Here is a 24,453-nt window from a genome sequence, read left to right on the forward strand (position 1 = left end):
ACATGCTTGACTAATCTTCTGGGATTTTTTGAGGATGTAACTAGGAAAATTGACAGGGGAGAGCCGGTGGATGTGTACCTTGACTTTCAGAAAGCCTTTGACAAGGAGATTAGTGGGCAAAATTAGAGCACATGGTAGGGTACTGACATGGATAGAAAATTGGTTGACAGACAGAAAGCAAAGAGTGGGGATAAATGGGTCCCTTTCAGAATGGCAGGCAGTAACTAGTGGGGTACCGCAAGGCTCGGTGCTGGGACCGCAGCTATTTACAATATACAATGACTTGGATGAAGGGATTAAAAGTACCATTAGCTAATTTGCAGATGATACAAAGCTGGGTGGTAGTGTGAACTGTGAGGAAGATGCTATGAGGTTGCAGGGTGACTTGGACAGGTTGTGTGTGTGGGCGGATGCATGGCAGATGCAGTTTAATGTGGATAAGTGTGAGGTTATCCACTTTGGTGGAAAGAATAGGAAGGCAGAGTATTATCTGAATGGTGTCAAGTTAGGAACAGGGGACGTACAACGAGATCTGGGTGTCCTAGTGCATCAGTCACTGAAAGGAAGCATGCAGGTACAGCAGGCAGTGAAGAAAGCCAATGGAATGTTGGCCTTCATAACAAGAGGAGTTGAGTATAGGAGCAAAGAAGTCCTTCTGCAGTTGTACAGGGCCCTAATGAGACCGCACCTGGAGTACTGTGTGCAGTTTTGGTCTCCAAATTTGAGGAAGGATATTCTTGCTATTGAGGGCGTGCAGCGTAGGTTTACTAGGTTAATTCCCGGAATGGCGGGACTATCATATGTTGAAAGACTGGAGCGACTAGGCTTGTATACACTGGAATTTAGAAGGATAAGAGGAGATCTTATCGAAACGTATAAGGGGTTGGACACGTTAGAGGCAGGAAACGTGTTCCCAATGTTGGGGGAGTCCAGAACAAGGGGCCACAGTTTAAGAATAAGGGGTAGGCCATTTAGAACTGAGATGAGGAAAAACTTTTTCAGTCAGAGAGTTGTGAATCTGTGGAATTCTCTGCCTCAGAAGGCAGTGGAGGCCAATTCTCTGAATGCATTTAAGAGAGAGCTAGATAGAGCTCTTAAGGATAGCGGAGAAGGCAGGAACGGGGTACTGATTGAGAATGATCAGCCATGATCACATTGAATGGCGGTGCTGGCTCGAAGGGCCAAATGGCCTCCTCCTGCACCTATTGTCTATGACGATAATAAACCTAGCTGAGAGGATGAAACTTTAATGGAGACTAGACCTGTTGTGCCCAAACTCCTGCATTTCTGCAGCACCCTCCCCCCCCCTCTCCCCCCTATTTTTACTTCTTACTATTTTACTAGTTTACTATCATTGCATGGCTATAAAAATACTTGGTGAAAAACCAGAAGTTATACAGCCTGTGTTTTTTTGGTTCTTTATATTATCGTATTGATTGTTGCATTTGTACAACGTGAGGAAAAATCTCTTTGACTTTGCAGGCTATTGATAATGCTCCATCACTAGAAACTCCTGCTCAACTTGGTGCCAATTCCATAACTAACCTGGTTTCAGAACTAAATCAGGTCAAAGCTGAAGCTGCAATAACCAAAGAAGAATTAAATAATTACAGAGAGCAGACTGAAAAACTCCAGGAAGATTTACAGGTACATTCTGGAAGTCAGTCTTTCTGAATCAGAAATGCTTGCTGTTTCTGTGGTGTGTGCAGTCCACCGTGTAGCAAATACTTGTTCTGTTCATTCTTATCCTTCGTTCTCCAATTTACTCCCTCATAGCCTTCATCGTGATCTCTTGTTCTTTCTAATAGTGTCATTATTTCTGTCTTCTGCACTCTGTTCTGTGTTCTCTCCTATAATACCTACTGTATTTATACAGTGGCATATTACAGCTAATGTTGCCTTGAATTGAAATGCATTTATGCAATCGTTTCCTTTGATACTTGTGCAATGATACTCTGTTAAATAGCTTTTTATGTGTTTAGCTTGCAGTAAACTAAAATAAACATAGCCATTAAAACAAGCTTTATTTTTGAAAATCCTGGGGGGGGGGGGGATACTTTGTTGTGAGTCCAATCCCCTTTCCACTATTGACATACTTGTTTTTATTACCTGAGTTTTCTTTGGGATGTAACTGTCCAAATTGTACAAGATGCAAGTGAAGCCGCATTTGGTCCATTTTGGTAACTCTGCGCGAGGAAAGATGTCACAGAAGGATGTTGTTTAAGCTGGAAAGAGTACCGAGAAGATTTACAAGGACGTTGCCGGGACTCAAGGGCCTGAGCTGTAGGGAGAGATTGGGCAAGCTAGGATTTGATTCCTTGGGGTGCAGGAGGCTGGGGAGTGATCTTGTCGTGGTGTCTAAAATCATGAGGGGAATTGATTGTTGTATTTTACCCAGGGGAGTGAAATCAAGAACCAGATGACATAGTTTAAGGTAAGAGGGGAAAGATTTAATAGGAACCTGAGGGGCAACTTTTTCACACAAAGGATGGTGGATATATTGCCAGAGGAGGTAACTGAAGAAGGTACAATAATAACATTTAAAAGACACTTGGACAAGTACATTTATAGGAAAGTCTGAGAGGGATGTGGGCTGAATGCAGGCAAATTGGACTAGCTTAGATGGGGCATCTTGGTTGGCATGGACGAGTTTGGTTTAATGGGCCTGTTCCTGTGCTGTATGACTCCAATTCTATAACTCTAGCAAGACCACCTGTTTTGTGAAATATACCTCATCTGTGAGGGGGCACTGGCCCACCCCAGTCCAAGATACATAATTTGCAGCTATTATGGTTAATGAAAACCATGGCGAAGCTAGGGATTGAACCCAGCACCTCAGAGATGCGAAAAATGCCCTCTACCATTGAGCTACAATCCAACTTCCAGAAAAAATAACGCAGTAATTATGGTTAATCGTTATGGTTAATGACTGAAGAAGGGACTCGACTCAAAACCTCACCTATCCATGTTTTTCAGAGATGCTGCCTGACCCTCTAAGTTACTCCAGCACTTTGTGTCCAAGATATGTAATTTGTCGTTAAAGATTGCTTGTGAAATCTAACTTGCAAATTGACAACCTGATTGTTTTCCTCTTAGGCAAAGGAACAAATGATAATTAATCTTCGGGAGCAGCTCAATGCTGCAACCGAGGCCTTGTGCAAAGCAGAAGAGGAAAATGCTCATTTTGAACAAGACAAGCCAATTCCAGAAGAGTGTAAAATCTTAGATGGCACCAAAGAGCAAAAAAAAAATTTGGTTGAAGAAAGGCAAATAAAAATCCAAGCAAATTCAACATTTACATCTGATGTTGCTGATGGTATGCTGATCACTCATGAAAATGCAACAGAACAATTTAAGCCTTCATTTACTCCTTCAGAAGAAATTGCAAATGTAAAATGTCATTGCTCTGAGAGAATTGATCAACTACAAGAGCTTCATGCTGTTGAAATGACCAAGCTGGAAAAAAGCCATTTCAATGAAACGGAAGTTTTGAAAAGAGACCATACAACACAGATAAATATACTGACAGAAAAGTATGATGCTCTCAAAGCAATGGTTAGTGCAAATTACTGTAATTCATAATTAATATATCAAACTTTGCAATTTTTATTCAAAATAGTCAGTCCATCTTGTTGCCAAATAAAGAGAGCATTCGTGGAGGGTTGGACATCGTCTGTGGAGGGAAGTGGACAGTTGATGTTTCGGGTCAGGATTCTTCATCTAGATTGAAAAGGTAGAGGGGAAGGGGCCAGTATAACGAGATTGGAGAGGGGCGAGGCAAGCTGAGTCGATGTCGGCCAAGAGAGGTGGATTGTCAGGCAGGTCATGCGAGGGCAGAAAGGGTGGCAATATTGACTGAGTGGGAGGTGATAAGAGGAGAACAAAAGGCTGCACATTCTGACATCTGATGGAAAGGGAAATGAAGAATAGAACTGAATAAAGGGTGGTAGCAGATGGGGAAAAAAAGGTGTGAACAGAAGAAGGAATGGGGATTCAGCAGGAGTGTTTGGGAGAGGTGGGGGGGGGGGAACAAGTTGATAGGAAGATGGCAGGGGAAGGGGATGTGAGAGAAAACCAGGGTAAGTGGAAGAGAGAAAGGGATAGAGGGGTTGCGGGTTACGTGAAATTGGAGAATTCAATGTTTGTTACATCTGCAGCCGGTTATAAATCTTTTGCTGATCCTAGCATTATTGAGCAGAATGTAAAAATCATTTCAATTTTTGAAACTGATACCACCAGTGGTTTTTTTGTAAACAAATAGATGTCAGTACACATATTGTTCCTTGCCTTTGGTGTCAATGGTGGATCGCTGCCCTGTGAGCTGCTTAAGCTGTTTAAGGGCTTTGATTGCTTCATTGAATTATATCCTTATGTAAATTAATTGAATCACCGGCTGATTTTATTTTTGTTTTCATATGATGAGTTTCTTTTGTTTTTGTTTATAACATATCGTGTTCAGCACAAGTATTAGGGGCCAAAGGGCCTGTTCCTGTGCTGTACAGTTCTATGTTAGAGTCATAGAGTGATACAGTGTGGAAACAGGCCCTATGGCCCAACCTGCCCACACTGGCCAACATGTTCCAGCTCCATTAATCCCACCTGCCGATGTTGATGTTAAATGTTCTTTAATCTTTCAATCACTTATCAATTATAACTATTCGAAATATTTGAAAATCAAGTTTTTGACCTTTTAGAGGTACCCGTATGCCATAAAGCACTGCATACCATTGTATCTGTAAATATTTTGCATAATTGGTCCTGAGTTTTCCTCATTGATCAAGAAGTGTGAAAGTAAGTTTGGCATCTGCAAGATGATAGGCTTTCTTACTGCTACACAGAGAAGTTGTTGAAACTTGTACAGAACTATAGAAGCCAAGTAAGGAATTAAAGATTTATTGGCAGTAGATTGTACATCACTATATAATTTCAAAGTAAGGTGTTTACCCAGAAATGTCCTGCTGTTGTGATAATGGTGGTAATCTACTCTGCTGTGATAGTGACTATTTCCATCATTTGGGGGTCAATATACAATTTATCAAACATTCACTGATAACAGATTCATATGAAATTGTATGAATTTCTATGAAATTGTATTTATGAAGAAATTGAAATTTTGAGAAACCCTTGTATCCAATATATTCCACTCAAGTTCCAAACTCTGGTCATGATTTGTCAAGTACTTTGGGTGAAGTTTCCTTTTGTGAAATTATTGGCAAGTGAATAGTTTAGAATTTAGTAGTAATAGATTACATTTATTATCTCCCTCCCTTCAATATCATAAACTATTGTATTTTTTAAAGTATTTTCACCATCCACTCTTCCATCTTTTTCCATCTACATTTTGATTTTTAAATCTTTTATTTCTGAAAAAAAATTAATTGGGATCATTAAAACACACCTTAATCTTTTTTTCTTCGCTTAGGCTCATGTTGGTACGTCAGAATCATCTGCCACATTGCAACTCAGGGATAGAGATATCAGTGGTAAGGCTTATTTGTATTTATTATATCAAATGACTATTTTATTTCAAACCCCTAAAACCATAGGACTTAGAAAAGTTATGTTCAATTTTTTAAATATTTGTACTAGGAAGGAACTGCACATGCTGGTTAAACCAAAGATACACACAAAAAGCTGGTGTAACTCAGCGAGACAGGCAGCATCTCAGGAGAGAATGAATGGGTAACGTCACCCATTCCTTCTCTCCAGAGATGCTACCTGTCCCGCTGAGTTATTCCAGCTTTTTGTGCCTATTTGTACTAGTTCCGTTTTTAGTTTAGAGGTGCAGCGCGGAAACAGGCCCTTCGGCCCACCGAGTCCGCACTGACCAGCGATCCATGCACTAGGGACAATTTACACTTATAACAAGCCAATTAACCTACAAGCCACACTCCAGTGGGAGGAAACCGAAGATCTCGTAGAAAACCCACACTATCACAGGGAGTACGTACAAACTCCATACAGACAGCATCTGTAGTTGGGATCGAACCCAGATCTCCTGTGCTGCAAGTGCTGTATCACCATGCTGCCCACTACTACCTTGGGCTTTTCTTGAGATTGGTTAATGAAATCGACCTGAGAATAAATATTTTGAAGGCTGAAATTTGTCCACATACGACTGTGTCACCTCATTGTTTTTTTATATGGAACTACTTCTGGTCAATGTGTTCAATTTTCCCATCAAAAAAAAATCTTAAACTTCTATAAGATTCCTTTTTCCATTAAGTTCATTAGTTTAGATTTTCCAGAATATCTTCAAGAGGTTTCTATCTTCAATGCATCATATCACTGTGGTGCCTTATCAAATGAAGTATTTTTGAAAATTCACCCTATAGCAAACAAAAGGTGGCCAAGTGGGTGAGAGAGTGTTACAATGTAAATCTTATTTACACCAGTCTTAAGGAGCAACTTCTCTCCGAAAAACCCAGTGCTTTCCTAAAATAAATGTGTGCACCTTTACAAGATCTTTAGAAATACGATTAAGATTCCAAGATTTTAAGATTCAAATAAGATTCCATTTTCATTTTTTTCTATTGCTAGATCCTGATTTCTAAATGTGAACATGAGTGATGGTGCATTTGTTTAACAAAGTATTACAAATTTGTTCAGTTTAAATTCTTGCAGATTCTTGGTTTTATGGACTGGATGCTTATCCAGAACTCCTCCCTTGTCCATTCTCCCTGATGCAGCATTACTTAAATAAACAAAGTACCCATTCGGAAATATTTCAAGATGTCTCCATGCAGGAAATTGCAATGTCACATTGGTGGACCGTTTAGCCTCCGAAATCTATTTGAGCATAACTGATTTACATACCCCTTCCATTTACCTGCTCCTGCCCGAAATATACTTTTAAAAAATTTCAGGGCTCCCAGAAAGATGTCAGAGAGTGGAGCTAACTGGGTTGTTTATACAAAACTGCATAATGCGTCAATGGGCTAAAATGCCTGTGCTGCTTTTATTATCTTTGTTGATTTTATGAAAGGGTTCCAAATGTCCATTCATGAGACGTGCCTTCCCCATCTCACCCTTAAAACTCCTTTTCCGCTTGGCCCTCTCAGCTTTTAATTATCCTAAACATTAAATAATCTAATTTTACCCACTTACATGTAGTCAAGTCTAAAGTATTATATATTTCAGATTTCCAGCATCTGTATTATACTTTGCTTTTAGTTCGTCAAATATTTTTGGGAAACCCTTATAAATAATAATCCATCAATGTACCAAAATCTACCCACTGGTAACTTCTTAAAATATTCAAGTAGCTTTGTAGTTAAAATTTAATATTTTCAAATTCATCTGGCCTTGTATTTATACGAGTTCAAACATCCATCCCTAATGAAAGATGATTTTTATAATTTCCATACAATGGATGATGGACTTATACATTTCAACTTGTGTCCAGACGACAACTCTAGTAGGAGTTCAGGGACATTTTATTTTACTACCTCAGGGCAGGAACAAACAACCTTTCCAGGAACACCCAGAAAACTGAACAACGTGCCTCACACAGCTCAATCAACTTTCGAACAAGGTACAGAGAATCTTCCTGACAAAATAAAGGTGAGAAACTAATAATCTTTGTCATTTAAAAGCCCTTGTGGAGAGAGGGAATGCAACATTGCTGCAATAGAATAACGCTTTGGAGATAAAGTAAAACATGTTAGTAACATTCAGCAGACCAGACTTTGCTTGCAAAGAGAGAAACATACTTAATGTTTCAGCACATTTTGAGCAAGATCTGATGGAAACTTGTTAACATGAAATGTTAAGGAAATGCAGATGCTGGTTTAAACTGAAGATAGATACAAAAAGCTGGAGTAACAGCGGGACAGGCAGCATCTCTCTTAAATTGGGAGTAGGGGATAGAGTCTTTGCAGGAAGCCAGGTGGGAACAAATGTAGTCGAGATAGTGTAGTCGAGATTAGTCAGAGAAGCTGACTGTCCCGCTGAGTTACTCCAGCTTTTTGTGCCTATCTTCAACACAAAATGTTAGCTTTGTTTCTCTGTCCATAGATGTAGCCTGAACTACTAAGCATTTCTATTGTTTCCTGTTCTGGATTTCCAATGTGTACTGTATTTTGTTATTATTCTTTTGATAGTGGGCTTAGGGTAAAGTTGAAGGCAATTTATTCCATACCTAATTTAGAATATTTATAAAAATGTAAAGGTGCGCATTTTGTACTAATTTAGCTCACTTTAATCATAAAGTCACATAGTTTTATTCTAGAAACAATCGTTGAAGAATGATTAATCATTTTGATAGCCTTTGTTATAGATAGTTACGTAAAGCAGTAGTTAAGCTGTATAAACTAAGCACCTAGTTTTTTCAATTTGTTTTTACCTTGTACAGTCTTTACTTCATGAAGTACATCAAGAGGGTATGCAGGTGCTGTCCCTATCAGAATCACCATACCTGGAAGAAAATGAGCAACCATTAGAAGACAATCCAGACTACTGGCACCAGGAAAGGCAGGGACTTCTGGATGTTGTGCAGTCACTTAAAGATGTCCTTTCCAAAATTCAGAGCAGTGGGGAAGCAAAGGTAAGAACGCTGAGTTTGATTAGTCTTTAATCTTACATGGGGGACCTTTATGAGAGATCAACAGCAAGTGCAGATGGATCACTGCTGACTATAAATTCTTGCCCACAGTGGCGCAGCAGTAGAGTTGCTCCCTTACAGCGCTAGAGACCCAGGTTTGATCCTGACTTATGTGCCGTTTGTATGGAGTTTGTACGTTCTCCCTGTGACCGCGTGGGTTTTCTCCAGGTGCTCTGGTTTCCTCCCACATTCCAAAAACGTGCAGGTTTGTTGGTTAATTGGCTTCTGTAAATTGTCCCTAGTGTACAGGGTAGAACTAGTGTAGCGATGATCGATGGTCAGCGCAGACTCGATGGCCGAAAGGCCTCTTTCTATGCTGTTTCTCTAAACGAAACAAAAATTTCCCTAAGCAGCTCTCTGTTTAAACAATCTCTAGTTGGTTTGCTCTCTGAATCAATAAACTAAACTGTTTTTTTGCCTAACTCTTTCAAAGGTTGTCACCTCCGCAGGAATTTCTACCAAACTAAAGAGGATTAATTTGTTTGTATTTGTAGGTAGATCATTCTGCTTTCAAAGTCAGCCTTAATGTCTGCCAAATTAATTGTAATCTTCAGGCATTTTTATTAGGTGGGCAGGTAGTCCTTGGTGATAAGGCAGAGAACATTGGCTGTTACAGAGAGAGAACTTTAATTTGTATCATTTTGAATGGTGCCATGAAATCATATCCACCTGCAAACTAAAAGGTGTCTTGATTTGATATCTCATCTAAAAGGACCAATGCCGTAAAATATGCAGAAATGCTGACAGATGTTTAATCGATGGGAGCAAATATACTTTGCTGAAATACTTATAAAGCTAGCTTTTATTAGTGACATATACCTAAGATTTGAGCAAGTTGTAAAATGTTGGTGATGTCTCTTACAGACTTTATCTACTGAAAACATCACGGACTGGCGACGTGAACTACTCCAAGCAGTCCAGCATGCTTTTAACAAAGAGCATGATGCTTTCATAATGGCTCTGCATGCACAAGCATCATCCTTGAATAATGTGGATGCAATGACATTATTGAACTTACTGAAAGAACAGGTATTTCTTCAAATTGATTCATTGCTGTTGTTATAGTTCTGTGAGAAATAGGTCAGGGTGATTTGACCAAATCATATCTAACTTTTCATTCCGGAAAAAAATAATTAAACTTGCAGTTGGTGAAAATTTAAAGTAAAGATGGGAAGTGCTGGAGGTGCTCACCAGATTAGTGTGTATTTCCAGTATTCTCTTTTATTTCAGATTTACAACTTAGTGCTTTTGTTAATATTAAAGTTTCAACACATTTTCCCCCCTTTGTTTTCATTCAAATCTCTTTGCTCCTCCTCAACACATAATTTGTACTTTAAAATAAAAGGGACCCAAAGTGCCAGAGTAACTGATTTTCAGTCTGAAGAAGGGTCCTGACCTTTGTGGGCCACTGCTTTCAGATGCCCTAGCCTCAAAATAAAAGGACATACCTTTAGAAAGAGATGAGGGGGAACACCTTTAGTCAGAGGGTGGTGAATCTGTGGAATTCATTGCCACAGAAGGCTGTGGAGGCCAAGCCGATGGATATTTTTGAGGAGATTGACAGATTCTTGATTAATACGGCTGTCGGGATATGGGGAGAAGGCAGGACAATGGGGTTGAAAGGGAAAGATAGATCAGCCATGATTGAAAGGCAGAATAGACTTGATGGGCTGAATTGGCTAGTTCTTCTCCTTGAACTTGTGAACTAAATAGTTGTTCCCCAGAAATGCTGCCTGACCCACTGAGTTACTGCAGTACTTTGTGTCCTTTTGTATAAATAAGCATCGGGTATTCCTTGTTTCCTTATTTGTAATGTAGAAGCCTTCATCATCCTCTGTTGGCAACAGACGTTGTGTTATTCAGTATCTCTTGGTTCTCATTCCATCATAGACAACCCCTCCTTCCCTGCAACTTAAGACAAGTTTGGTTTGTTTTTGATGGAAGATCATCAACCTCAATGTTAATTCTATCTCTCTCCATAGATGTAGCTTGACGCACTAGTTATTTGCAACTTTTGTTTCTTTGTCTGCCTTTTCCATTCTAGTTCCCCATTCTATGCTCAAAAATGGTATATTGGCCTTTGAAATTGCTGAAGTATCAATATCTGACATTTTTACAATTCCCTATTTAATCAGTTTTTGTTCTGTTTAGCTTTTGGGCCTGAATCCTTCAGTCAAATTAAAATGTCCAAGCTGATGTACATAAATATTATTCAGTGATGCAGCTCTGGCAGATAAGATTGAGAATCCAAAATGATTTTATGTATATTAAGGGAAGAAAGAAAAGATTAAGGGCCCATCAGAAATCAAAGTGGTCAGTGTTAATGTGCGGGGATCGCTGGGCGGCGCGGACTTGGTGGGCCGAAAGGGCCTGTTTCCGCGCTGTATCTCTAAAAAAAAAATTTTTTTAAATATATATATCTAAATCTATGTGTGGAGACACAGGAGGTGAACAAGATCCTCAATTAATGTTTCTCTCTGTTTTTACCGTGGATAAAGACATGAAGACTAGGGATCTTGGTTCAGTTAATGGAGATGTATTGAGGACAAGTCCATATTACAGTCGAGGAAGTGGTGGACGGCCTAAGGTGTATGAAGGTAGATAGATCTCCCGAGCCTGATCAGATATATTCAAGGACACTGTGGGAAGCAAGTGAAGAAATTGCAGGTGTCCTGGCTAAAATATATGAATCATTGTTACACATGGGCAAGGTGATGAAAGATTGAAGGGTGGCTAATGTTGTGCCTCTGTTTAAGAAGTCCTGCAAAAAAAAATTGTCTATAGAACAGGATTCATAACATCTGTGGTAGGAAAGTTACAGGGTAGGAGCTGAGGGGTAAGATATTCAACCATTTGGTAAGGCAGGGTTAGATTATGGATAGTCATTATGTGGAAGGGCACATCTCGGTGGTGCAGCGGTTGAGTTGCTGCCTTACAGCGCTTGCAGCACCGGAGACCCGGGTTCAATCCCGACTACGGATGCTGTCTCTACAGAGTTTGTGCATTCTACCCGTGACCGTGTGGGTTTTCGGTTTCCTCCCACACTCCAAAGACGTACAGGTATGCAGGTTAATTGGCTTGGTGTATGTGAAAAATTGTCCCTAGTATGTGTAGGATATGTGCGGGGATCGCTGTTCGGCACGGACTTGGTGGACTGAAGGACCTATTTCGGCGCTGTATCTCTAAAACTAAAAACTAAAATTAAAAACTTGTGAATTTGAGTTTTAAAAAAAAGTAAATGAGGTGGTTGATGCGGGCAGGATCGTAGATGTAGTCAATATGGAGGCTTTTGATAAGATTCTCCACGGTAGGTTATTCCGGAAGTTTAGATCGTCTGGGTTTCAGGGAAAGCTAGCTAACTGGATACAGAATTGACTTAATGATAGGAAACAGAGGGTGGTGGTGGAAGGTTCATTTTCGGACTGAAAGCCTGTAGCTGGTGCTGTGCCTCAGGGATCAGTGCTGGGCCCATTACAGTTTGTCATCTATATCAGTGATTTGGATATATGAAAATGTACTAGGCACGATTAGTTTGCAGATGACACTAAAGTAGGTGGTATCCTAGACCAGTGAAGATGGTTATCAAGAATTACAGCATGATCACAATCAGCTGAGCAAGTGGGCTGAGAAATGGCTAATAGAGTTTAATTCAGATAAATGGTGTTGCATTTTGGGAACCTAGGCAGGACCTTCACAGTGAATGGTAGGGCCTTGGGGAGTGTTGTAGAGCAGAGTGATCTATCTACAAATACATATTTCCATGGAATTTCCCGCAGGGAGATAGGGTGATGAATAAGGCTTTTGGCACATTTGCCGACATCAGTCAGGGAATTGAAGATGGATATGTTACAGTTGTACAAGACCTTGTGGAGGCCGCACATGGAGCATTGTGTTCGGTTTTGATTATGCTGCTACTGGAAAGATGCCATTAAGCTGGAAAGAGTGCAAAGATTAATGAGGATGTTGGCAGGACTTGTGGGCTTGAGCTATAGAGAGAGGTTGGACTGGGTGGAACTTTATTCCCTGGATGCAGGAGACAAAAAGGTGATCTTTTGGAAGTGTATAAAATCATGAAGGGAATAGACAGGGTAAATGCATAGTCTTTTTCCCAGGGTAGATGAATCAAGAGGTTAGAGCGCATAGATTTAAGGTGAGAGCACAGATGTGGAGACAATGTTTCCTCCTGTGAGAATCTAAAACTAGGATTTACTGTTAAAAATGAAGGACTACCCATTTAAGAAAGATGAGATGAAATTGTTTTCTCTGTTGCAAACTGTTACAACACTCTTCCCCAAAGGCAGTATCTTTGGATATTTTTTTAAGGCAGAAGTAGCCAGATTTGTCACAGTACCAGGTAGAGATTGCCAAGGTTTATCAGAAATGGGTTTTGAGGACCATTCCAAAGAGAAGAGAGATGTGGAATGATTTCCCAGAGGAAATTGAATAAGGGTCTGTGCAGCCACCTCCAACAGGATCCCACTACTAGCCACATCTTCCCATCTCCACCCCTTGCTACTTTCCGCAGAGATCGTTCCCTCCGAAACTCCATGGTCAACTCGTTCCTTCCCACCCAAACCACCCTTCCCCAGGTACTTTCCTCTGCAACCACAGGAGATGCAACACCTCTCCTTTTACCTCCCCGCTTGACTCCATCCAAGGACCTAAACAGTCTTTCCAGGTGAGGCAGGGGTTCACTTGCACCTCCTCCAAACTCATCTACTGCATCCGCGTTTCCAGGTGTCAAATTCTCTACATCGGCGAGACCAAACGCAGGCTTGGCGATTGTTTCACTGAACACCTCCGCTCAGTCCGTCTTAACTTACCTGATCTCCCGGTTGCTCAGCGCTTCAACTCCCCCTCCCATTCCCAATCTGACCTGTCCTGGGCCTCCTCCATTGTCAGAGCAACGCAACACAAATTGGAGGGACAGCACCTCATATTTCGCTTGAGTAGTTTACACCCCAGCAATATGAACATTGACTTCTCTAACTTCAAATAGTCCCTGCTTTCCCTTTCTATCCCCTTCCCAGTTCTCCCACCAGTCTTACTGTCTCTGACTACATTCTATCTTTGTCCCGCACACTCCCCTGACATCAGTCTAAAGAAGGGTCTCGAACCAAAACGTCACCCAGAGATGCTGCCTGTCCCGCTGAGTTACTCCAGCATTTATGTCTACCTTAAGTAATAAAAGAATGGGAATGGCCAGACATGGAGAACTGAGACATTGTGGGTTGGAAGAGGTTATAGATAAAGGGCAAAGTCAGGTCACAAGATCAGAAAACCTGATTCGGTCAGCAGCACAAGGATGATCGTATGATGTGAATTGAGATAAGAGCAGTAGAGTTTCGAATGTGGTCAAGTTTAAGGAGGATGGGAGTCAACTCGTGCGTAATGGTAACTGTTCATTTTCTTCTTGCATTAGGAAATCCAGAGGAGAGCTGATGTGCAACTTTTAATGACTGCTGATCGGAACAGCATGATGATGGAAATACGTGAGCTTTGGTCTTACCTGCAGAGAGTGCAGCAGGGTCACAAGAAGCCCATGGATGTGCAAGAATACAGTGCACAAAGAAGTAAGCAATTTTGAAATCCATGATATGATTAATAATGTTTATGAGATTAATAATTTTTTGAAAAGGCAGACTGATAGATTTCTGGCAGTAAGGAATCAAGGGCTATAGGGATCCCTGCATATACTGGAAGATAGCACTGAGCTAGAAGGTCAGACCTGATCTTAATAAATGGCAGAGCCAGATAACCAACTCCTATTTCTTACGTTATATCTGCATTAGTATCTCAAGATGTTAATTATACTTTCTTCACTTTTAGTGGATTTACTGGAAAACAATCTGAAACAGAAGCAGGCTCAGATTCTAACATTACAGATGGAATTGAATACAATGAAGGCAAAGGGAGTTGAATTCCAAGACCACCAGAATTCAGAGAAGATGCTGGTGGCAGAATTGAAAAGTGAACTTTCTCAAACAAAGCTGGAACTTGAAACCACACTGAAGGCGCAGCACAAACACTTCAAAGAGTTGGAGATGCTGAGGTAATCAAGTATCCCTCTTAATCCAATTACTAATAGTGGATGAAGGGAGGTAAGGAAGAGGTCCAAATGGATGTATTTGAAGATTCTGGCAAGAGTTGTACGAGTGCAAAGAACATGAAATGATGTTTCACTTTCTATGATTTCCAGACCCTGTCTCCATTCAACTAAAGATTGAAATTACATTCAGTACTGATCTCATGTTATTATTATTAGTAGTGTGTTCATATATCAGGGTTTAATTGCAAAATTATCTGATTCTTGTGATTAAACCCAGTGCTTTTGGAAAAGCTTCTCCAGAATCAGTAGAGTAATTATACAATTCATATTTTTCATCAAAATGTATAGCCTTTTCACAGTGCTTGCAACAAAATAACTGCTTTTCTTGGCTATTTTAGGATTGAGTTAAGTAACAAGGCAGCTGCAGTAGAAATGCTAAACGGTGTACTGGCAAATGAACAGAAGAAGTCCCAAGAACTGGAATGGGCAGTGGAAAAGGAAAGGCGTAAACTAGATAGAAAAGAGGAGCATGACCGAGAAAAATTAGAGGTTTGTATTCTTTTATCTCAGAGATGATTCATGGAAGCAGTGCTCTGATGCATGTCTTATCGACTGCCACCAATCCTTATCTATTTCCAATGCTAGACTAAATACATTATTTTCTTAATCAAATTGTAAAATATGCCATATTGTGTTGACATTAGGTTCCCTGATTTTTAAAAATGTTAAATTTAAGGAAAAGTAAGAGCAGATGTAAACCATATGGCCCACCAAGATTGCTCTAGCATGCTGTGGGATAATTGTTGATTCTGTGCCTCATTCCCTATCCAGCCCGAACCCTGTACAGTCAATGGCGCAGAAAGTGGTTTTGTTGTTCACCATCTCCCTGCCATCTATTTTCAATACTTGGCCTGGAGCACGCTAGGCCACAATGCTGCAAGTACTCATCTAGATACTGCTGTAGGAATATCTGCCTCGACCACCATTACCCCCAACTAGAGATAGTAAATAAAAATATTTCTTCATCTTCTGAGTGAAAATCATTTTTCTCAAATCCGCTTTAAATCTTAGTTTCATTCTTGTTTATGAGCACCACTACAAAACATTTTTTGCAGACATTTTTCATTCTTTACACTATCTCTGCCCCTTATAATTATGTATTTCTCAATAAGATCCTCCCTTTGCCTTCTCTGCTCCAAGAAAAACAAGCACAGGATATCCTGTTTCTCCTTACAGTCAAAAGGCTCTACCTCAGGCAACACTCTGCACTATCTCTAGTACAATCATATCCTTCCTTTAGTGTGGTGACCAGAACTACACACAGTTCACCAACTTGCAGCATAATCTATCTAACCACCTTATCTACCTGCGCTCTTTCCTTCATCGTTCTGAAAACAAGGTCCCTCTGTTCCTCAGTACTTCCCAGATCCTACCATTCATTGTATATGTTCAGTCTTGTGAGTCGTCATAAAATACTTTACCTTATTTTTTCAGCATTAGATTCCATGTCCCATTACTCCTCCCATATTTTCGATTCAAGATATATTTTTGTAAACAAAGTCTACCTTCCTTATTCTCAGCATCATGTCACCTGTTCACTTATCATACCCTCTTTGTTCACATCCTGATCATTAACGAATAAAACAAACAGCAACAGTGATCCCTGTGATGCACCACAGTTGTATAATTACAATAACAATTGATTACCCTTTGCCTCTTATCACCAAGCTAGTTTTGGAAACAACTTGCTAACATGTTCTGACTTCCATGGGTTGTTATATTTTAGATCTTTCTCCTTTATGGGACTTTATAGAAGTTCTTGCTGGTTTATGTAGACTACATCAATGACATTTTCATTTCAAAAAATTCAATCAAATTTATCAGATCGTCCAGTTTCTTGTGGCATCCAAAAATGTTCCAATCTGAGCTTTAAACATTCTCCATGACTGAGCAACCAAAAGGCCTTTGAGATGAAATTCCCCTTACACAAGACTTTCTTTAAGGAACTTTCTTATCTTGGATATCTTATTTCGGATGCTCTGGTTTTCTCTCATAACTGCATACACAGTCTCTGTCTCTGGCCTCACATCCAAGTACTTCCCTGACCCACTCTCATCTGTCAGGAGGAACTGTGGAACATCCACATCATACAGACATTTAGCTCTTCTCTGTTTTTTCGCCTCCATGGTGGCATGCAAGCCATGATATTAACCAATGGTTGTACGACAGAACCACGCATGGTGAAGTCTGATGTCATTGCCCCAAGGCTTTCCTTGGTTGTTTTTTGCCATAATGTTGCATCTTATCTCCAAAATAACCTCCAGCGGCAGATGATTAATCTTCAGAACTGATGGAACTCTTTTCAACCTACAGTCACTAAACGCCAGTCTCTGTAGTTGCGTTGCAACATTCAGCTAACACTTGCAGGTGTGCATGCTCAGAGTCGAAGCTGCATGCCATTGCTGAAGTTTTTGCATCCTCAACACAGAGGTCCTCCATCAACTTTCCCTCATTGCACCACACTGCCCTCTGACGGGTGAGACCATGGAAAACGTGTACCACATCTACATCTCAGAAGCCACTTCTCAGTGAAGGCAAACATTATTGGTGATGCCTGCACAGTCTTTGATCGATTGGAAGTAAAAATATTTGAAGAAATGATACAAAACTCATGGCCTCTAATCCCAGCTCTCGTATATACTTATGAACTATAAACGACCTGCAGCAGTATTGTAAGGCACCAGAGAAATACAGCTGATGCTGCTCAAATAAAAATCCTCCAAATTTGTTAGAAGGATCAGTGAACCAAAATTAGTGGCCTTTTCCTGACAAATGTCCTTATTATTGAAGTGCTGGTAACACTGAGTTGACAACTTTCCCAGGCCATGTTTGCATGCGTAACTCCCACAGTCTTCCAGTTTTGTCATGGGATGAGATTGCCAATATTGTAAGAAACGAATCAATGATTTTCTCGAAGTCTACTCAAAAAAATCCAATGTCCCCACTGTCTCTGAGGAATGTCTAGCCTTTAATTGATCAAAGTGGAGAAGAATGATTTGGAATTCTATTTAGAATGTTGACCTACACATCATAATCACCACCTCACAAACTATCCACCCATCAGTACACACAGCCACCACTTACACATCTCTGGATATCTGTGATTGCCCTCATTAGCCATACTGAGCCTGCAAGATGCATGTCATTCTCAGTCCCAAGAGAATGCCAAATAAGAAATACAATATCAGTAAGATTTGCTTTTGGACTCTAAGCCACTTGAAATAGAGGAAAAAGGGTATGTCAACTGATTCATTTTTAAGAACTTAAAAGGGCAGCATGGTGGAGCAGTGCTAATGCCTTGCAGCGTTTGCAGCGCCGGAGACCCGGGTTCGATCCCGACTACAGGTGCTGCCTGTACAGAGTACGGACGTTCTCCCCATGACCGCATGGGTTTTCTCCGAGATCTTCAGTTTCCCTCCTTCCTCCAAAGACGTACATGTTTGTAGTGTAATTGCCTTGGTATATGTGTAAATTGTCCCTAGTGTGTGTAGGATAGTGATAATGTGTGGGGATCGCTGGTCGGCGCGGATTCGGTGGGCCGAAGGACCTGTTTCCGCACTGTATCTAAACTAAACTTAAAGAAAGAAAAAAGCATTATGGGAAGGTCATGTGGGCCTCCCACTACCACCTCCTTCAAGTCAAGTCAAGTCTACTTTATTTGTCACATACACATACAAGATGTTCAGTGAAATGAAAGTGGCAATGCCTGCGGATTGTGCTAAAACTACAAAACAGAATAGATACACAAAAAATAAATTACTACAGTAAATTAGTCCCTGGTGGTATAAAAGTTAACAGTCCTGATGGCCTGTGGGAAGAAACTCCTTCTCATCCTCTCTGTTTTCACAGCGTGACAGCGGAGGCATTTGCCTGACCGTAGCAGCTGGAACAGTCCGTTGCTGGGGTGGTAGGGGTCGCCCATAATGTTGCTGGCTCTGGATCTGCACTTCCTGATGTATAGGTCCTGCAGGGGGGCGAGTGTAGTTCTCATAGTGCGTTCAGCCGAACGCACTATTCTCCGCAGAGCCTTCCTGTCCTGGGCAGAGCTGTTCCCAAACCAGATTGTGATGTTCCCAGACAAGATGCTTTCTACAGCCCCAGAGTAGAAGCACTGAAGGATCCTCAGAGAGACTCTGAATTTCCCCAGCTGTCTGAGGTGGTAAAGGCGCTGCCTTGCCTTACTCACCAGTGTGCAATGTGTGTTGTCCATGTCAGATCCTCTGTGATGTGGGCTCACAGGTATTTAAAGCTTCCTCGCTCCTTGAGAAGACTATCCTCTTCATAGATCATTTCTCTCTCAGCTTTTCATCATCAACAAACCTAGGATTTATTACGCTCTCTTTTCACCTAAGCAAGTGATAGAAATTGGAAGTAGTTGAAGATCCAGTTTTAATTCATGGGTGAGCATGACTAGTTTAAAATGTTATCAAAATCTCTGAATTCTGAGCATATTTATTAGCAAATCAGGATAAAATATTTTGAGGTCACTCTATTCTGGAAGGGAAAAATCTTGGCCTTGAATCTTTTTGGTGTGAATTGCAATAACACTGTTTTTGTACATTAACTATTTGTACATAAACTATGGATGTTGCTGGAAACAACAACATTTATTGTCCATTCCCAATTGTTGAAGAGGCTGTTGAGAGCCAAGATGGTGGGTCTGCAATCGCAGATTCGTCTTTCCTTCCTCAGGAATATTAATGAACCTGATGATGTAAACATTGCATAGAATAGTTTAGCACAAGAACTGGGCCTTTGGCCCACAATGTTTCCATGGGAGCTGAACATGATGCCACGACCATTTCTTATTTGCTTGCATATAATCCATATCCCTCCATTCCCTGCATATCCATATGTCTAACCAAAAGTCTCTTAAAAGCTACTATCATATCTGCCTCAACCACTACCCCCAGCAGCATGTTCCAGGTACTCACCACCCTCTGTGTAATAAGAAAAACTAATCCATTAAACTTTGCCCTCTCTCACCTTAAAACTATGCCCTCTCGTATTTGATTTTGTTCAATCCCGGGGGAAAAGGTTCTGACTGTCTATTCTACCTATGTCTCACATGAATTTATATACTTGTATCAGGTCTCCCCGCAACATCTGTCATTCCAGAGAAAACAATCCAAGTCTGTCCAACCCTTCCCTTTAGCTAATGCCCCCTAATCCAGTCATCATTCTGGTAAACCACCTTTGTACCCTTTCCAAAGCATCCACGACCAAAACTGCATGCTATACTCTAAATTGCACATTTCCTTCCTCAAGAATATTAATGAACTGGATAATTTTTGTGATAACTATCTGATATTATCATGATTACTGTTATCAAGCCTTTATTTCAAATTCCACATTCATTAATGACTTGAATTTAAATTTCCCAGGGACTCCATTTCACATCTCTGAATGAATAGCCCAGAACACACTGCTAGTCTACTGTTGTAGCTGTACATTAAATTGTCACAACTATTCCAGAGCTTAGAAAATGAAGATATAATTTACGTCAATAGAATAAGCTAGATAACCATGTTCCTATATAATTTCAGGATTTGAAGGTGGCACTTGAGGATCAAAAGAAAAACCATTTGCAATTGGAGTGTGCTTTGGAAAAGGAACGGACAGCAGTAAGTGAACTGAGACAGAGCATCGATTCTGAGAAAGCCCTACACAAAGCTGAACTGTCACAAGAGAGAAGTCGTACGACTGAGCTCCAGATTGTCTTAGATGCTGAGAAAACTAGAGCTTGTGAGTTAAACAGTGTACTCGAACAAGAACGTCAAATCTCTAAGCAGCTTCAGAGTGCTGAGAAGAGGCAGGAAGCAATGCAGAATCCATCAGGGAAGTCCCCGGAATTGTTACTTTTGGAGCTACAGAAACAGTTAAATGATCAGCACAACCGGACAGTGGAGTTGGTGAGTGAAATGGAGAAGTATAAACTTGAGTCATTCCAGTTGAGGCAACGTCTTGAGGAGCAGCAGCAGATTCATAGGAAATCTCTATTAAAGGAGCAAGAATCTCACAGACTTGTTCTGGAGAAAGTGGATTCGTTACAGCTCCAGGCTAAAGAACTCTTGCAGCAGCTGGAGAAAGAAAAACATGAAGTTTTAAAATTACAAAGAGAGGAGGGAAGATTGAAAGAGACTCTTCTGGCATTGCAAGGAACTGATCAAGTGAGAAGTGAAAGAGCAGCAGAACATCGATCAGAGATGGATGTTACTGAGAAAGTTCCTCAGACTGAGGTATGTTCTGCAAACCTAATTACCCATTTTACAATTTTCCTGAACAATAGCTGGATTATCTCACAAGTACAACTTGTGGTGCATGGTACAATTATTGTAGAACAATTTCAATATGTGAAGAATTTGCAAAGTAATTTTCAGGAATGTACTTAAGAGGCATTCAGGCAAGTTGTTTGATTATATGGATGTTTGTTGTATACTGTGCCAGATGTTGGATGTTTGTTATAAACTGTGATACTCTCCCTCCCCTCCATATCCCAAGAGTCTTCACATGTGAGGAATCAGTCAGATTCGTTTTCCAGATTACCACCATCTTAGATGATATCATGCATAACTACAAAGAGTTTGATTCTGCTCTTAACGTGCATTCATGTGCATTGTAGTTTTATTTGTAAATACAGATCAATATTTAAAAAATAACATGAAGTAACCTGAAAACGTGCATGTGGAACTGATTCTTCAATATGACTTTGCATCGTTAAAAGAATTGGTATGAAATTAAATAAGTGTTCAAGAGCCTGATGGTTGTTGGGAAGAGGCTATTTTTTAAGCAGCTGGTCACCATTTTCATACTCTTATTCCTTATGGTAGGAGTGAAATGAGAGCTTGGCAAGGGTGATGTGGCTGATTTTTTTCAGGCAGCCCTCCTCTAGATTTCTCTGATGGTGGGGAGGTCAGTACCCGTGATGGAACGGACAGTGCCCACCACTACGGAATCTCCTCATTCTTCTCGGGAATTAGAAGCATAGAAGCATAGAAACATGGAAAAATAGGTGCAGGAGTAGGCCGTCCAGCCCTTCAAGCTAGCACTGCCATTCAATATGGTCATGGCTGTTCATCTAAAATCAGTACCCCGTTCCTGTTTTTTCCCCATACCCCTTGATTCCTTTAGCTAAATCTAACTTTCTCTTGAAAACATCCAGTGAATTGGCCTCCACTGCCTTCCATGGCAGAAAATTCCACAGATTCCCAACTCTCTGGGTGAAAAAGTTTTTCCTCATCTCAGTCCTAAATGGCCTACCCCTTATTCTTAAACTGTGACGCCTGGTTCTGGACTCCCCCAACATCGGGAACATTTTTCCTGTAATCATTTAAGAGTTTTATATGTTTCTACAAGATCCCCTCTCATCCTTCTAAATTCCAGTGAATACAAGCCCAGTCGATCCATTCTTTCATCATATGTCAGTCCTGCCATCCTGGGAATTAACCTGGTGAACCGACGCTGCACTCCCTCAATAGCAATAATGCCCTTCCTCAAATTAGGATTCCAAAATTGCACACAATACTCCAGGTGCGGTCTCACCAGGACCCCGTGCAACTGCAGTAGGACCTCCTTGCTCCTAAATTCAAATCCTATTGCAATGAAGGCCAACATGCCGTTAGCTTTCTTCACTGCCTGCTGTATCTGCATGCTTACTTTCAGTGCCTGATGTACAAGCACACCCAGGTCTCGTTGCACCTCCCCTTTTCCTAATCTAACACCATTCAGATAATAATCTGCCTTCCTGTTCTTGCCACCAATGTGGATAACCTCACATTTATCCACATTATACTGCATTTGTCATGTATCTGCCAACTCACCCAACCTATCCAAGTCACCCTGCAGCCTCATAGCATCCTCCTCGCAGCGCACACTGCCACCCAGCTTTGTGTCATCCGCAAACTTGGAGATGTTATATTTAATTTCCTCATCTAAATTGTTAATATGTATTGTAAATAACTGGGGTCCCAGCACTGAGCCTTGCTGCACCCCACTAGTCACTGCCTGCCATTCTGAAAAGGAGCCGTTAATTCCTACTCTTTGCTTCCTGTCTGCCAACCAGTTCTCTATCCATGTCAATTCTCTACCCCCAATACCATGTGCTGGAGACATTGATCAGTTTTCTTTATGATTGCGTCATTGTGCTGGGTCCAGGACAGATTTTCGGAGATATACACACCCAGGAAATTGAAATTGTTGACTGTCTCCACAGCTGTCCTATCTATGAAGGCAGGTGCGTGGATGCTCAGTTTTCCCCTTCTAAAGTCAACAATCAGTTTCTTGGTCTTACTGACGCTGAGAGTAAGATTGCCATTCATATTTTCAAGCTCCCTCCTGTACTCTGACTCAACATTACCATTTATTCGTCCATCAATAATAGTATCATTTGGTGAATTTAAAGACAACATTGGAACTATGTCTGGCTATACAGTCATGGGTAGAGAGTGAGTAGAGCAGGGGACGTAGAGCACACAGCCCTGAAGTGCTCCTGTATTGCTGATTCGTGAAGAGGAAGTGTTGTTGCCAATTCACACTGATTGTGTTCTGCCAATGAGGATGAACAGCGACCCAGTTCTCCGAGTTTGATTACAAATTTGGAGAGGATGATGGTGTTGAATGCCGAGCTGTATTTGATGAACAACAGCCTGATATACATGTTCTTATTGTCCAAGTGGTCCAGTGCAGATGGAGAGCCAGCGAGAGTGCATTTCCCATTGATATTTTATGGAAGTAGGTGAGGGTAGCGAATTAAGAGATCTGAGGGGTAATTTCTTCATACAGAGTGGTACGTATATGGAATGAGTTGCCAGGAAAAGCTGTAGAGGCCTGTAACTAGAATCAAGAGTATTTAATTGTCATATGTACCAAATCGGAACAATGAAATTCTTACTTGCAGCAGCACAACAGGTTTGTAAACATAGAACTTAATAGCTAACATAATAAACAAATTTAAAGAAGTTCAATAAATTTTAAAAACTCAATACAGTACAAAAAAAACAAAGCCTGGTCCCTAGAATGGCGACGCTTAAAGACATTTAGATAGGTACATGGATAAGAAAGGTTTAGAGGGATATAGACCAAACACAGGCAAATGGACTAACTTCAGTTATAAAACCTTATTTAGTTTAGTTTAGAGACACAGCATGGAAACAGGCCCTTTGGCCAACCGAGTCCGCACCAAACAGCGATCCCTGCACATTAACACTATCTTACACACTTTAGGGACAATTTACACATACACCAAGCCAATTAACCTACATACCTGTACGTCTTTGGAGTGTGGGAGGAAACCGAAGATCTCAGAGAAAGCCCATGCGGTCACGGGGAGAACGTACAAACTCTGTACAGAGAGCACCTGTAGTCAGGATCGAACCCGGGTCTCCGGCGCTGCAAACGTTGTAAAACAGCAACTCTACCGCTGCGCCACCATTGCCGCCCATCTATATTTGTATGGATGGATGAATAGGGTTGAAGGGCCTCTTTAAATGCTGTATGACTGACTGATGGTTGTTATTTTTACACATACTGCTGTTATGTTTTATACATTTTAGAGATAGCTTGCATTTTTGCAACAACAAAACTAATACTGTAAGCCTAAATATGTACTTTTTTATTAATAGCTAGTTGATAAATCAGTTGTTACAAACTGTACAAAAATTACCTTTAGGCCTGATGCCCTCAAGTGAATGATGGAACAAAACAAGCTATTACATACTAACTTCCTAGATTTTATGCCTTAACA

The 24,453-nt window shown here is 40.7% G+C and overlaps 1 protein-coding gene across 8 annotated transcripts in view; it reads left to right on the forward strand.

The window, feature by feature from the left end:
* The window catches only part of akap9 (A kinase (PRKA) anchor protein 9), a 179,119-nt gene that overhangs the window by 134,142 nt on the left and 20,524 nt on the right, over nucleotides 1-24,453 (forward strand). For 6 of the 8 annotated variants that reach the window (XM_078417507.1, XM_078417471.1, XM_078417466.1 and 3 more), the window contains 10 exons: nucleotides 1,483-1,647; nucleotides 3,097-3,555; nucleotides 5,423-5,483; nucleotides 7,406-7,563; nucleotides 8,354-8,545; nucleotides 9,467-9,631; nucleotides 14,025-14,175; nucleotides 14,432-14,654; nucleotides 15,050-15,200; nucleotides 20,258-20,950. In XM_078417507.1, the coding sequence (XP_078273633.1) occupies nucleotides 1,483-1,647; nucleotides 3,097-3,555; nucleotides 5,423-5,483; nucleotides 7,406-7,563; nucleotides 8,354-8,545; nucleotides 9,467-9,631; nucleotides 14,025-14,175; nucleotides 14,432-14,654; nucleotides 15,050-15,200; nucleotides 20,258-20,950 (2,418 nt within the window). The remainder of the gene's footprint in view (nucleotides 1-1,482; nucleotides 1,648-3,096; nucleotides 3,556-5,422; nucleotides 5,484-7,405; nucleotides 7,564-8,353; nucleotides 8,546-9,466; nucleotides 9,632-14,024; nucleotides 14,176-14,431; nucleotides 14,655-15,049; nucleotides 15,201-20,257; nucleotides 20,951-24,453) is intronic. The other 2 variants (XM_078417498.1, XM_078417482.1) reach the window with 1 other exon arrangement.

The sequence above is a fragment of the Rhinoraja longicauda genome, chromosome 2 (genome assembly GCF_053455715.1).
Source record: "Rhinoraja longicauda isolate Sanriku21f chromosome 2, sRhiLon1.1, whole genome shotgun sequence".
Lineage (NCBI taxonomy): Eukaryota > Metazoa > Chordata > Chondrichthyes > Rajiformes > Arhynchobatidae > Rhinoraja > Rhinoraja longicauda.